Below are 12,658 nucleotides of genomic sequence, written 5' to 3' on the forward strand. Positions count from 1 at the left end.
TTCAAAGATCTGATCTTCCATAACACCTAGTTGGCTTACTTCTGTGGCAGGGAGAGCCCATTAAAAATAATTTTATACAATTCAAAAACTATTTTTAATATTCCATATTTTTTAATACCCTGCATTTAGCAAATTAATCAACCTAGATAATAATTAATTTGACTTTATTGTATTAAATTTTATTAAGTTGAATTTGCACATGCACATGTTTTCCGCCCACCAGGCAAGATTTTTAGCTTATGTTGTTCTTGGCTCTCCCCTTTAGCAGTGTGTGTTACCAGAAGAAACATCGACAGTTGGCGTCAAATCGAACCTCTTTTCCTCCTTATGGTGGCTATTTTTGTGTTGTCGCCACAGGGTGTATTGATATCAGATTAACTATGTCCAGACTTTTTTTTTATTCACTAGTATTAATACAAGTGCTGTGCAAAATTTCATAACTGCAAGTGAAATATCGTATTTTTATTACTAACTCCACTGGCTACAATGAACTTTTAATTAAACCAATTTATGTAGGTGCATGTACGGATCATAAAAGTCTAATTTAAAAAAAAAATAATCTTTGCTTGAAAATTAAAATGCAGAATGTAGTGTTTTGTTAATTAAAATAGGCATTTGGCGTGGTTTATGAATTTGTGAAATATCGTCATTTCAAATTCTACTGATAAAGTGGACAAAATTACAAGACATATTTATCCATTGAACCCATTCAAAGATCTAAAAGAAGTTTTAAAAATTATAAAATGAGGAATAATATCCAATTATATACCAAACATCTTAAACAACACAAAGTTAAACTAAAATAGTTACTACTAACGCTGTTAGTTTGCAGGCCGCCGCTTATATCTCTGTCCAGAAACATACGAATTTGCCAGAGCTAACTATATGATCTTCTTAAATCTGTGCCGTGTCTGCTAAAAACACGGCTCAAAATATTACTAATATATGTTATAAATATAATGCTTTAAACACTACACTTATTTGAATATGTGATATTTTACTTTTTTTTTATAGGTAAGCAAGATTGAGTGTATGAAGATCTGCGTGAAATAATGTTCTTATATTATTACGTAAAAAAATGAAGAAAAAATATATATAAATTTTAAACTAATTCTCTTCTTGTTGTAGCTTTCTCTTGTAGAAATTAGTGTTTTTATAATCTGTGTTTTTATAATGTTCTTATGTGTAAGATATGCATTTTATTGTCTTGTCGGCTCAAATTTGACAGTTCTCAAGAGTCTTAGTTTAGGCATCCTGCTATTGGTATTCTGTTAACTAATAGTGTCTGTAAACAACTTCACATTGTTGTCAATGACCGTAAAGCCTGGGCTACAGTCACGATTGCACGCAAACAACATATAAATAGCACATTTCCACACGCACCTAACAAATGACAAGTTACATTTGCACACAACACATTTCAAATGATTTGAACATATTTTTCCCTTCAGTCAAAATTTTCTGTTTCAAATGTTTGCATTTTGTCAGCTATTATTTACAGAAGCAGTTGTTTACTAAATCCTAGCATTTATTTGTATGTTTTGTGTTTAACGTTTAGGAATAATAGGTTTTAATGTTGAGAAAATTAAATAGATACATATTCAAATTTGTTTAATTTTTTATCTCTGAAATGCACATATCACAAAAAGTCAGTTACTCTATGCTGCTGATGTAGTGCACAGCATAGAGAAAAGTCAAAAATTCGTCAACTTTCTGTGAGAGTGCTGTTTTGCTATGCATGTGTTATTTTACAATGTGGCTGCTGCTATTTGTTCGTGCATAATTAGCTTCTGTGTGCCTGTGCTGTGCACATGCTGTTGCAATTGTAGCGCAGTCATAACCAAACACAATGTGACATTTGGGAATTGGTACTATTTTCAAGAAATGTCATTAGAGACAAGTTGCATGATGCACACTTTATGAAAAAATGAAATGAAATTAGCATGTGATGTATCACTGTTTCAGGTGTTCATACTGGTCACTTCAAAATGTTCCCCAGAGGAAAGAAGTTTGATAATGACACAATCGACGTGGTCAACAAGGGTTGTTTTGACAACTACGATACATTGGCATGTGTTAGGACAAGCTTTCTCACGATCCTGTCTGCCATTACCTTAGTCTTTGTCATACTGAAGATAGTCAAGTACCACGTGTACAGACACCCACAACTGCATCACTATGTGATCTTCTATGTATCTGCTGTTCTCTGCTTCATGTGGTTAGTATTGCCAATTTTTAAAAAAAATTGATCGGTCTCTTCCATCCACCATCCGAATGTCCGTCAAATAATAGAACGCTTAATTAGAGGTAAAAGTTAATCTTGTTGATTTTGAAAGTCATTAAAGTTAAGCACTTTAAAATCATTAAAGTTTTTTTGCCTCTTGCAATTTTTGTATCAAACATAAAATTTACAAATGTTTACAAATGTAAGTTAAAAACATTTAATGGATCATCTAAACAAAACAACAAACTTTAAAACCTTTTAATATATAGTTGTCTTGCTAACATTTTGGAGGTTATTTCATCCATCGGAAGTTAAAGCTTGGCAATGTTTTGACAGACGGAGTGGCGGATGGAATTTTCTGGGCCACCTGATTGCTTGGTGGTCATGTGCAGGGGCTAACCCAGTATTGACTTAAGGGGGGGGGGGGGGGAGAGGGTGCACTGGTAGTCTGAGTCTGGACCTAGTATAATACCTGCTTATTACTTAAGGTAGTATCCAGTGTATATTTTACTCTTCTGGGGTCCCCTCGTGACCACCCTCTGCTGCCACTCGTCATATATTGATAGACGGACGGGGGACGAATGGATGAAACGGATCATTTTGAGTCCAGCTTTAATTGAAATTTTGCCATTCTAAGTTTTGGTTATTGCTTAGAATATTGAATTCTAAATTTATTTTTGTACGTAATTTTTTGCAATAGTCTTTTCAGAGCAAAAATAATTGGAAACTTTAAGGTTAATGCAAAATGAAAAAAAAAATATACATATAATTTTTTGTCATAGGTCCTATTTATATTGGTACTAGCAATTTTCCTAACGCTCCATCTATATTTTGCTTTTTTTAATTTGAGAAACTACTCTAGTTTCTTTGACAGCATTGCTAGGCCCTTCACAATTAACATTCTGCAGGAATATTAATTTGTTAAAACCCCTTGTTTACAAGAATTCATACATTAGTGTGATTTTACGGTATATGTATACCATATATTAAATTTTGCGATCTTATGCAACTATTCATTTTGGTTATGTTCACTTAGACATGCAAAAACATAACTTTCCTAGCTCACAAAGAACTAACAATTTTATGAGTCACTATCAACACTTAGAATTAGGTGAAGAAAATATGCATTGCACTATTAATTTGTTGAAGTATAATACAAATGGAATATAACAAGATCCACACAATTATGACTGTTTAATCATTATAAAATACATTACTCACTAACATGAGCTCTTTCCGTAAAGAATTTCTAGATATATATTCTTATATGTTTCTGATAAAAAATTACAGAATGATAAATTAAAAAATATAGATCATCTAACAAAGACATTAAACTAACAAATTGTTAAGGGCATATAAGATGGCCATGAGGCAAGCCAGCAGGCAGGCTATCAAGGCAGCTGGCCCGTTCCCACGGGTGGGGCGCGGTCCTTTAGCGTGACACACCTAATCCAATTAGCAACTGTCCTTGCTACTTCCCCTCACCTTGCTCCCTCCTGTGCCCAGTGCTTTCTCATTGGAGCTGGTAAACTCTCTACGGCTCTGGAGGGTTCGGCACATTCCCAGAGCCCCACCTGCGTGAAGTGGTGTAACTAGGATGCCTTCGTGTGTCAAGTCGACTCTGATGAGACTCTTCAAAGGGGCGCGAGATCATTCGAAAAGTGACGAAGGGGTATAAAAACAGTGATGCCAGCCTCCGAGGCAGCCAAGCAAATATGGTGAGTGACCCCTCGGTGAGCGATGGGTTTCGAGTGGGGAGACTGGTGCGTTGTGGGCTGAAACATCTGAAACTGTGGTGGGTGTGCGACAGGCCAGTGTGTAGTGCGAGGCCGTGTGTTGAGACAGAGTTGTGCGGTAAGAGACGAGCGGCCGTCGAAGCCACTGTCGAGCAGATTGCCAAGGGGAAGCGTGGGTAGTGGAAATTGTGAAGCAACAATATATTCGTGGCTAAGTAATTTAATTTTTATAACTTAATAGTTAAAATATTATATAATAAGTGAATCTGTATTTAAACCTTATCGAACCTGTTTTCTCACACAAATTTTGTGCTTTCAGAAGTAAGGATAGCACTTATTAATAGATTTAGGAATGATTTCTAAAATTAAATTAAAAAATATTTGATTTATTATGAAAAAGGAATTTAGCTGTTTGAGAATAAAGTTAGGGTTAGCTGTAATTAGGTAGTGTTAGTTTGGAGTGTGATAAATGTTTTGAGCAGGATTTGAGGCTAGGCTGTATGTGAAATTTAATTTTAGTCAAGAGGACATAAGTGACAGTTACTTTGTCAGTGCATGGTGCTTCACATGCCGAGAATGGGGACATGTCCAGCGCGACTGCCCGGATCGTGGAAGGAGATAGTAGAAAGGAGGACAGCATTGTGATAATGGAGTTAAGGAGGAGGAAAATTTGCAGGTTCGAAAAGCAGGAAATAGCCCACTTTTTTTTTGCCTGCCAGGGGCTATAGCATAATTATTCAATAGAGGTGCTGGAAACGGGAACATACCCGGTGGGACTGCCTAATGGAAAATTTGACGCCATAGCAACAAATGCAGAGAAACGAGGTCCAGAATAAACTCAAAGCAGACCTAAGGTCCGGAAGCGTTGGAGGGCGCAGCGATGTTACATCTGCCAAGAAGTGGGCCACACCCAGAACAGTTGCCAGATGCGTAGTATGGCATTGTAGCATGGACATCAGCAACACATTGTTACCTGTTTGGGACGAACAGGTTTAAGAAGGGGCAGTGTTACAAGCATACTAGAGGCAGGGTGACAAGCCGGACTACGCCGGCTAGCCCGTCAACTGGCCCATTAGCCCAAAGGTGGGGTGTGGTACATTAGCATAATACACATAATGCAATTAGCAATACTAATTATCATCGCTACTCCCCCTTCAGCACTTTCTCATTGAAACCTTAGAACTCTTTGAGGCTCTGGAGGGTTAGGCATGTTCCCACAGCCCAGACGGGTGAAGTGGCGTAACTAGGACACCATTGTTCTGAGGGCTTAGTCTGTCAAGTCGACCTTGAGGACACAACATTTCAAACGGGTGCGAAACATTCCAGAAGGGGGCTGATGGGTACAAAAAGGGTGTCGCTAGTCTCTGAGGTAGTGAAGTGAAGAGGTTGAGTGATTCCTTTGTGAGAGAAGGTGGACGATGGATGAAGGTTTTCGTGTGTGGAGACTGATGCATTGGGGACCAAAACATCTGGGACTGTGTTGTGTGTGAAGAGTGTAAATTCTGATCTTCTATGTACAAGACATTACTTATATGTTTTTGTACTAAAGTAAAGTAAAGTTAGAATCAAGCCTTTCTAAATAAATTTATTCAAAGTAAATATTTTGTAATTAATCGTAGTTGGGTTGAATAACTGTACACTAATAGAATGTTCTAGTGAGCATGTTCACTGGCTCCTGAAATAGAGATGGAGCACAGTGATGCAGTGGTAACCCAACAGACTCGCAGTCTAGAGGTCCTGAGTTTGAATCCTGGTACAGCCATGGCTTCTTGATGTCACTCCAGGAAAATGCTGACCCAGGTCCACTGATACTTCTCTAATCTACGTTCTACGCCTTTGCTGATGACTTATGACAAAATATACATATTTGAACCAAATTCCTGCCTGATGTACAAAACAGCCATGTTTTCATCACAATTTCATAACTCTTTCACTTCATGTAGTACGAGGTGTAATATTTGAATTGGTGACCACTCAAATCAGTCTATTTTCTGTTGTGCAAATTAGAGCAATAATTGGTGCAATAATTGGACCATTTTCATATGGTAAACAGGTTGCTGGTGTTGATGTATTTATCAGTAGCGGTTCAAAAGCATCATTGAAGATTTTTCAAAAGGATCAATTGAGATTTTGACACATAGATGTTTATTCTAGGAAAACTACATATAGCGTGTAATTTAAAAATTAAGTGATAACTTACCTATATAATACAGGTGACTGTAAAAAATCTAGGAACAAGGGTAAAAACTATATTAGTGTAATTTAGTTGTTAGCTTTAGGCTAAAGAATAAAATTATAAAAAGGAAATTATTAAAGAATAAAATTATAAAAAAGGAAATTATTTTAAGTTGTTTTTTGTGGAAATAACAGATAAGAAAACAATTGTTATTAGGAATAAAACCTGTAAATGTGAGCACCAAATGTTCTCTCAGGATGCAGACACCATTTGTGAAGAACGTAAATGCTTGCTAGTCGGCTTCAGCAATCCAGTCTGATGTGTGCTGTTATCTTCAGCTGTGTAATCCCGCTGTGAGGCTGTAGCAAACACAGGGCTCCAGACAAGTTCAAGTAAACATGTTCACATCTCTGCCCTTGTTACACTCTCCAAACATGCCTCTTTCCAGATCATCTCTTTTCTGAAGTCAGAAGCTATCCTCATTATTTGATATAACTATCATCTTCAATGTGTGGAAACAAGATGGAGCATAAATTTTGTAGCTGTGGTACATTGTGTCTAGTAAAAATGTGGTCAAGTGTGTCGACGATTAAAAATAATAGTTAATTTTCTAACATTGACTGTTAGAAATTATTCCACTTTGATTGCTGTGGAGAAGTATTGTTTTGTTTTAAAAGAATTTAACTCTTCGAGAGGTTGCTAGTTGAGAAGTATCCGTGCTGAATAAGTTCAAAATATTTTGCCTTTTATGTTATAAAAACATGTGATTTGTCTCTTTTAAGAAGTTTTATTGTTATAAAGTAAAACTGGAAAAATTTCTTAAAATACTATAACTGTGTTTGTGGTGGTTCTAGAAAGCACTGACTGTAGCAGGATGTGTCGAGATGGAGTAGTAGGCGGCAGCCACATGCAGAGGCGTGTGTTGCAGCGGAGCGAGCTTCATGGCGGGCGCGCGCTACCCGCAGCTGGACTTCTCGGCCTGCTTCCTGAAGCTGCTGCAGTTTGCGCTGATCTGCCACCTGCACTGGTCGCTGGGCGCGCGGGCGGCGCGGCGCGAGGACGTGGTGCAGCACGTCGTCAACCCCGTGCTGTGCCTGTACGTGCTGTACTGCACCACCGTGGCGCTCATGGGCATGGTGGACGTCACCGGCTCGTGGACCCAGTGCATGCGTGAGTCTCCTCCGTTCCTCCGTTCCCGGCAGCCATGTCTTCCGTATTTGTGGTTCACGAATACTATTCTAATTCATATAAAGCTAAATAAAGCAGCACATATTACCGCTGTAGTTATATTTTCGGGTTGATTTTTTTTAAGTAAATCATTTATAATTTAAAAAGTTTATTTTAAATTTGGCTTCAAATAATATAATTGATTATGTTCCATGCACAGGCCTGGGTTGTAACGAGTTACTTGTAATAATTACTTTTTACATTAATCTTATAGGTAATTTGTTACATTTAAAAACCAGTAATTTTACATAAATTTTGATAAAGCAATTTTAGTTACAGTAACTTGTTATAATTTATATTAATTTCATTATTAATACTACATACAAAACTTGTGTGAGACAGTGATTTTTGTATGTCTGTTTTCAGTTCCCTACCTACAGCAAGAAGCATGTTTGTAAAATTCAATACGCCTTTGCCTGCGAGCGCGGCTGTTGAAATATTGTTTAGTTCTGGCATTTTGTGTCTCCGACCAAATTGTAGCCGCCTAAGCGACAAAAACTTTGAGATGCAATTGTATTTGTTACTATAGAAGCACAGTAATTTTACAGGTATTTCATTACTTTTTATAAAAGTAATTTTAATTGTAACAGGTTACATTTAAACAAGTAACTGCTCAGCCCTACCCGTACACTTGAGAACACACACACACATACATTCCACATTCTGGAAAAGTCAGGGAACTTCAAATTGTTCGAGAAAATTCAGGGAATTTTCTTTAAAACCTGTAAAAGTCATGAAAAAAAATTTTTTTTAGATGGTGGTTTAGTTCATAAGCACATACTCTGTAAAATGGTGTATGCAAGATTCTGTTTAAACAAGTACAGCTACAGGGATGGTGGAAGCTGAATGTCTTTATTTCTTCAAGAAAATTGCAATATAGTTAAATTATTTTTAAAATATTTTCAGGAAAATTTGTAAGTTTGGTCATAAAAAGTAGTAATGGTATTTTCTTCTGATTTGTTGGACACATGCCAGTCCTTGTGTCGGGTAGATTTTGAATAAACGTAAACTTCTTGAAGGAAAAACAAATTAGTAAACCAAATTGCTTTAATGAACTGCGGCAAGACAAGTGATAGGTTTGACGCCATGCTTACTTTGTCCACAACTGACTCCAGTATCTGTTTGTTGCAAATGCCAACAATAAAAATAATTTACCAACCCACTTCAAACACAACTAAGGTGGGAAATTCACAGTACACTCATACTACAGGGTGTCTACAAGTCACGAAAGTCCCGAAAGTAACGAAAAAGTAACGAATTTTGATGCGAGGTCACAAAGTCACTAAAAAGTCACGGAATTCGGTACAAGCTCACGAAATTTTTTTCTATTGACGTATTTTCACGTGTATTTATTGGACACTAAGTGACTGTAATTGGCACAGCCGTATTTTTCTTTCTTTAGCATGGTTTGGCCTGCGATAGAAGAACAAAGTGCTGAAATAAGATACCATGAAACGCAGTGGTGAAATTCAATGCTATGCCAAGCTGATTGTCGTGCTATGTTCGTTTTCGTTGTTTCGTTTTTTAGGACACAGGCGGTACGAGTCTAGCATTGCCTGACTTATGAAAAGTCTCTTATTTGTATGAGGATTCAGAGGTTTTCAAACCATAGATGTTACATTATACTACCGTATTTACTCGTATAATCATCTCCAGCGCATATTTTTTTTCTATATGTACTCGACATGTATCATACCCCAGAAATGGGGTCAATGGTTATGAAATAAATAAATCAAATAAATAAAATAAAAATAATCGTCGCACACTAATTTATTGACGGCGACTGAGGCGCGATCGGAACAGCCGTAAACACAATGGAACAGCCTGCTTTCATGTGGCGTGGCCGTGTGGGAGGAAGGAATGTGAGTGCGGGCTATCAAATATAGTTTACATGGAACCAGGCAGTGTGTGCGCGCTGAATGTAATCGGCAACCTATCGATATCCGTACTTGACTACATGCGCGCACTCTATGCAGGCATCAACATAACCAAACACAGCGGTGACCTACCGATATCCATATACATACGACTGCGTGTGCTCACACAATACATGCATAAACATAACGAAACACAGCGGCGACGGAAAAAATGATTAAAGATTTAACTGAAAGAGAATTTACACATCAGAAAACTTCGTGTTCATGTTAGTTAAATAAATAAATGGTAATTTCTTAACAAATAATTTATTTCAACGTAAAATAAAGACAGTACGGAGAAAATGGCGGGATCGAAACGTTCTATCAGCTATCACATTTCATGGGAAATCTTTGTGTGATAACTTCATAAACGAGTTTTACATAATTTTTTTTTTTTAATTTTTACTCAATGGTTGCTTCTAACATTTCTCATAAAATTTGGTAAAATTACTGCGACGATTGTGCAAGTAAATACGGTACGTACAACTTGTTACGGTAACGATGCTTTCCGCCTACGCGTCCATATAAGTATAGTAAATACACAATCTTCTCATTAGGATAACATGTCATTTTAAATTTTGGTGGTCATTGGTAGTTTTTAGGTATAATTGTTATGCCTAATGTGTAATTTTTTTTGTAAAAGTGTCAATTAGTTTAGTCAAAAGTACAAAGTGAAAAAAATATCAGAAAAAAAATGTTGCCATTTAGGTCAGTTAGTCACTAAAAAGGTCACTAAAAAGTCACTAAAATTGATTTTGTCACTTCTGTAGACACTCTGTACTAAATACATCACATGTTTTTAATTTTTGTTTGGAGATAAGCTATAGAAATTTTTTTTTATTATCTTTTTTGGTATTTATATACTACATTCACTTTATTTCTAGTTTTTTTTGTTGCAAGAATGCAGTCTGTTGTAAGGATTGAATAAGTTTCTAAAAGTACATAATTTTTAAAGTTAAATGTTAGTGTATGTTCATAGTCAAGATGGTATTCAACTGTTAGTAGGCCTTTGCAAATATCAGTTCTTGTAGTTTAAACCAAATTTGAATGCAGATGTCAAAATAATCCTGAATGTTAATATTGAATTTGAATACCAAGAGTAAGGGAAATAACTTTTTTAAAAAGTCATATACAGTAGACTCCCGATTATCCGGGTGTGGGTTATCCGGTTTGCGGATAACCTGTGCCATATTTCACTTTCATAAAACCATAAAAAGAAAAATAATTTTCGTTATTTTATTTCCATGCGCGCACATTGGCAATGGCACTAGTTGTAGCATTAAATTTAATCCAATAAATTAGTAATGTTACGAATCAACAAAAAATATTTTTCTTTTGCTCAATAGCTATTTGCTTCCTTCATTGCATAATTATTTCTGACGCTGACCAAGTGATCAGCAAACGTTTATATTCCTCCATCCTGCATGTCAACAGCAGGAGAGAAAAGCTAGAAGCTTTCAGGGCTAGTTTACCTTGTGCCACTAGGATGCGATAATGGCAAGTCATGGCAGACACACCTTTATTAAACAACAGAGTTGGGAATTACAGTTAAAAGGTTAAATAATCATTCTAATAATAGAAAACGTTATGTTTATGCTTTTTAAATTCTTATTTATTAGAACTGTAATATATTCTCCTTTATCAATAACTTCATTATTTTGTAACTCAGAAATGTTGTTAGTGCCTACATAAGAAAAAGAAAGTACATATTATGCCCAAGCCCTATTATGTAAACATTGCTTTATTTGAATTTTTTAATTAACTCTGTAAATGTTATTCAACATTTATTTAAATGTATTTAGATACATATTAGTACTGTAAATTAATTTTAACAGGAGTATTGTCTTGATTAAAATGTTAGTCTGCAATCACACTTTAACTATTTGGAAAACAAATTATTTTGATTAAAATACTCTCTTTTGGAAAAACGTATGTGACTAGTGCTGTTTTGATTAGTGCTCCGTTTTACTGGAGCAAATTGGGGCGTTACTTTGAGGGACGGGTGTTAAAGTGTTTGTCTAGATGGTTGGGATAAAAAAATTAATTTTTTTTTTTACATTTTTAACCTGTTTTTTCGGTTGTCCCTGGACCCCTTGCCAGTCATTACCACAGATAGTTGGGAGTCTACTGAATTAACGAATATGTGTACCAAGTTTTGTGGAATGGCAATTAACATTACACACTAATAATTATAAATTATATAAAAAAAAATGGTTTTCAAAGTTTTTTGGAATTTTTTTGTTGTGGTGACAAACTGTTTTTTTTTTTTTTTTTTTTTTTTTTTAACTAATGAAAGATATTCTTGATGGCAGATACCTGCCGATTGGACTTAACTATTCTGATGTTAACTCTGCACTTCTTGAAATAAAATTTTGACAAATAGTTTGCTGTGTGCATTTTAACTGTAAGTTACTCTCTCTTTCCAATGTACAGTTCGTGATATTAGTGCTGTCCTTGTTTCTGTGTGCTCACAAAAATTTTGACACAGCTTTATTATTTAATTAAAATTTTTTTAAATGTACTTAAATATTTTTATTTGTTTTGAGGAAAATTTGGAATGAGAATTTGGTAAATATATTTTCTGGTTGTATTTCATCAAGACCATCATCTGATAAATTCAGTCCATTCTTCTAAAGAAATATAAGTGAAAGATGCCATCTCGTGTTCAAAATGTTTTTATGGAGAATTCTTTTTATTTGTTTTAATGTTAAAAGTTTTTGCTCTGTATGAACTTAGCACACAAATAATGTAATGGGATGAATTGTTATTAATAGTGACAGACTGCTACAGTTTCTGCTGCGAAGAAAAAATTGGTGATTATAATTTTTATTTTTTATTTTTATTTTTTTCAGAATCTATACAACTCTAATAATACTGTCAAAAGACACTAGCTATTTTATTGTTTTAAAAAAAAATAACAAATAATATAGTTAAAAATATGTATTAAAACTTACAATATTGAAAGAAAATAAATTTTGATGTTAAAAAGCCAGGTAGAATAAATATGACAGCAGTGAGCAATATTTTCTCTGTACTGCAATCTGAGCATGGCACAGACTAGACTGTAGATACATATACATTATACGTATTGTACAATGATGACTGTTGTTGATAATTACACCTCTTCCCCCGGTTCCCCCACCTCATACCTAGCTATTTCCTCTCATGTGATGGGAATTTAGGTAATGCTTGAAAATTGTTACCCTCTCAGGAAAAAAGGTTAAACATAAAAAAAAAGTATTTTTTTTTATGGTATGTGTTTTATTGGTATGATAGCAACTTTAACTTTTAAAAAATTACCATTCACGGACAGCTGTACATGAATGGGTCAAACAGCTAAGCCTTATGTATTATGTAGCTGGTACCAACTATTGGAGCT

The 12,658-nt window shown here is 35.3% G+C and overlaps 1 protein-coding gene across 1 annotated transcript in view; it reads left to right on the forward strand.

Moving 5' to 3' along the window:
• Positions 1-893: 893 nt before the first annotated feature.
• Positions 894-12,658, forward strand: part of LOC134536652 (uncharacterized) — a 43,367-nt gene continuing 31,602 nt past the window's right edge. Inside the window, exons 1-3 of the mRNA XM_063376459.1 lie at positions 894-1,014; positions 1,966-2,218; positions 7,065-7,306. Coding sequence (XP_063232529.1) covers positions 1,989-2,218; positions 7,065-7,306 — 472 coding nt within the window. The 5' untranslated portion in view covers positions 894-1,014; positions 1,966-1,988. The remainder of the gene's footprint in view (positions 1,015-1,965; positions 2,219-7,064; positions 7,307-12,658) is intronic.

The sequence above is a fragment of the Bacillus rossius genome, chromosome 11, assembly GCF_032445375.1.
Source record: "Bacillus rossius redtenbacheri isolate Brsri chromosome 11, Brsri_v3, whole genome shotgun sequence".
Classification (NCBI taxonomy): Eukaryota; Metazoa; Arthropoda; class Insecta; order Phasmatodea; family Bacillidae; genus Bacillus; species Bacillus rossius.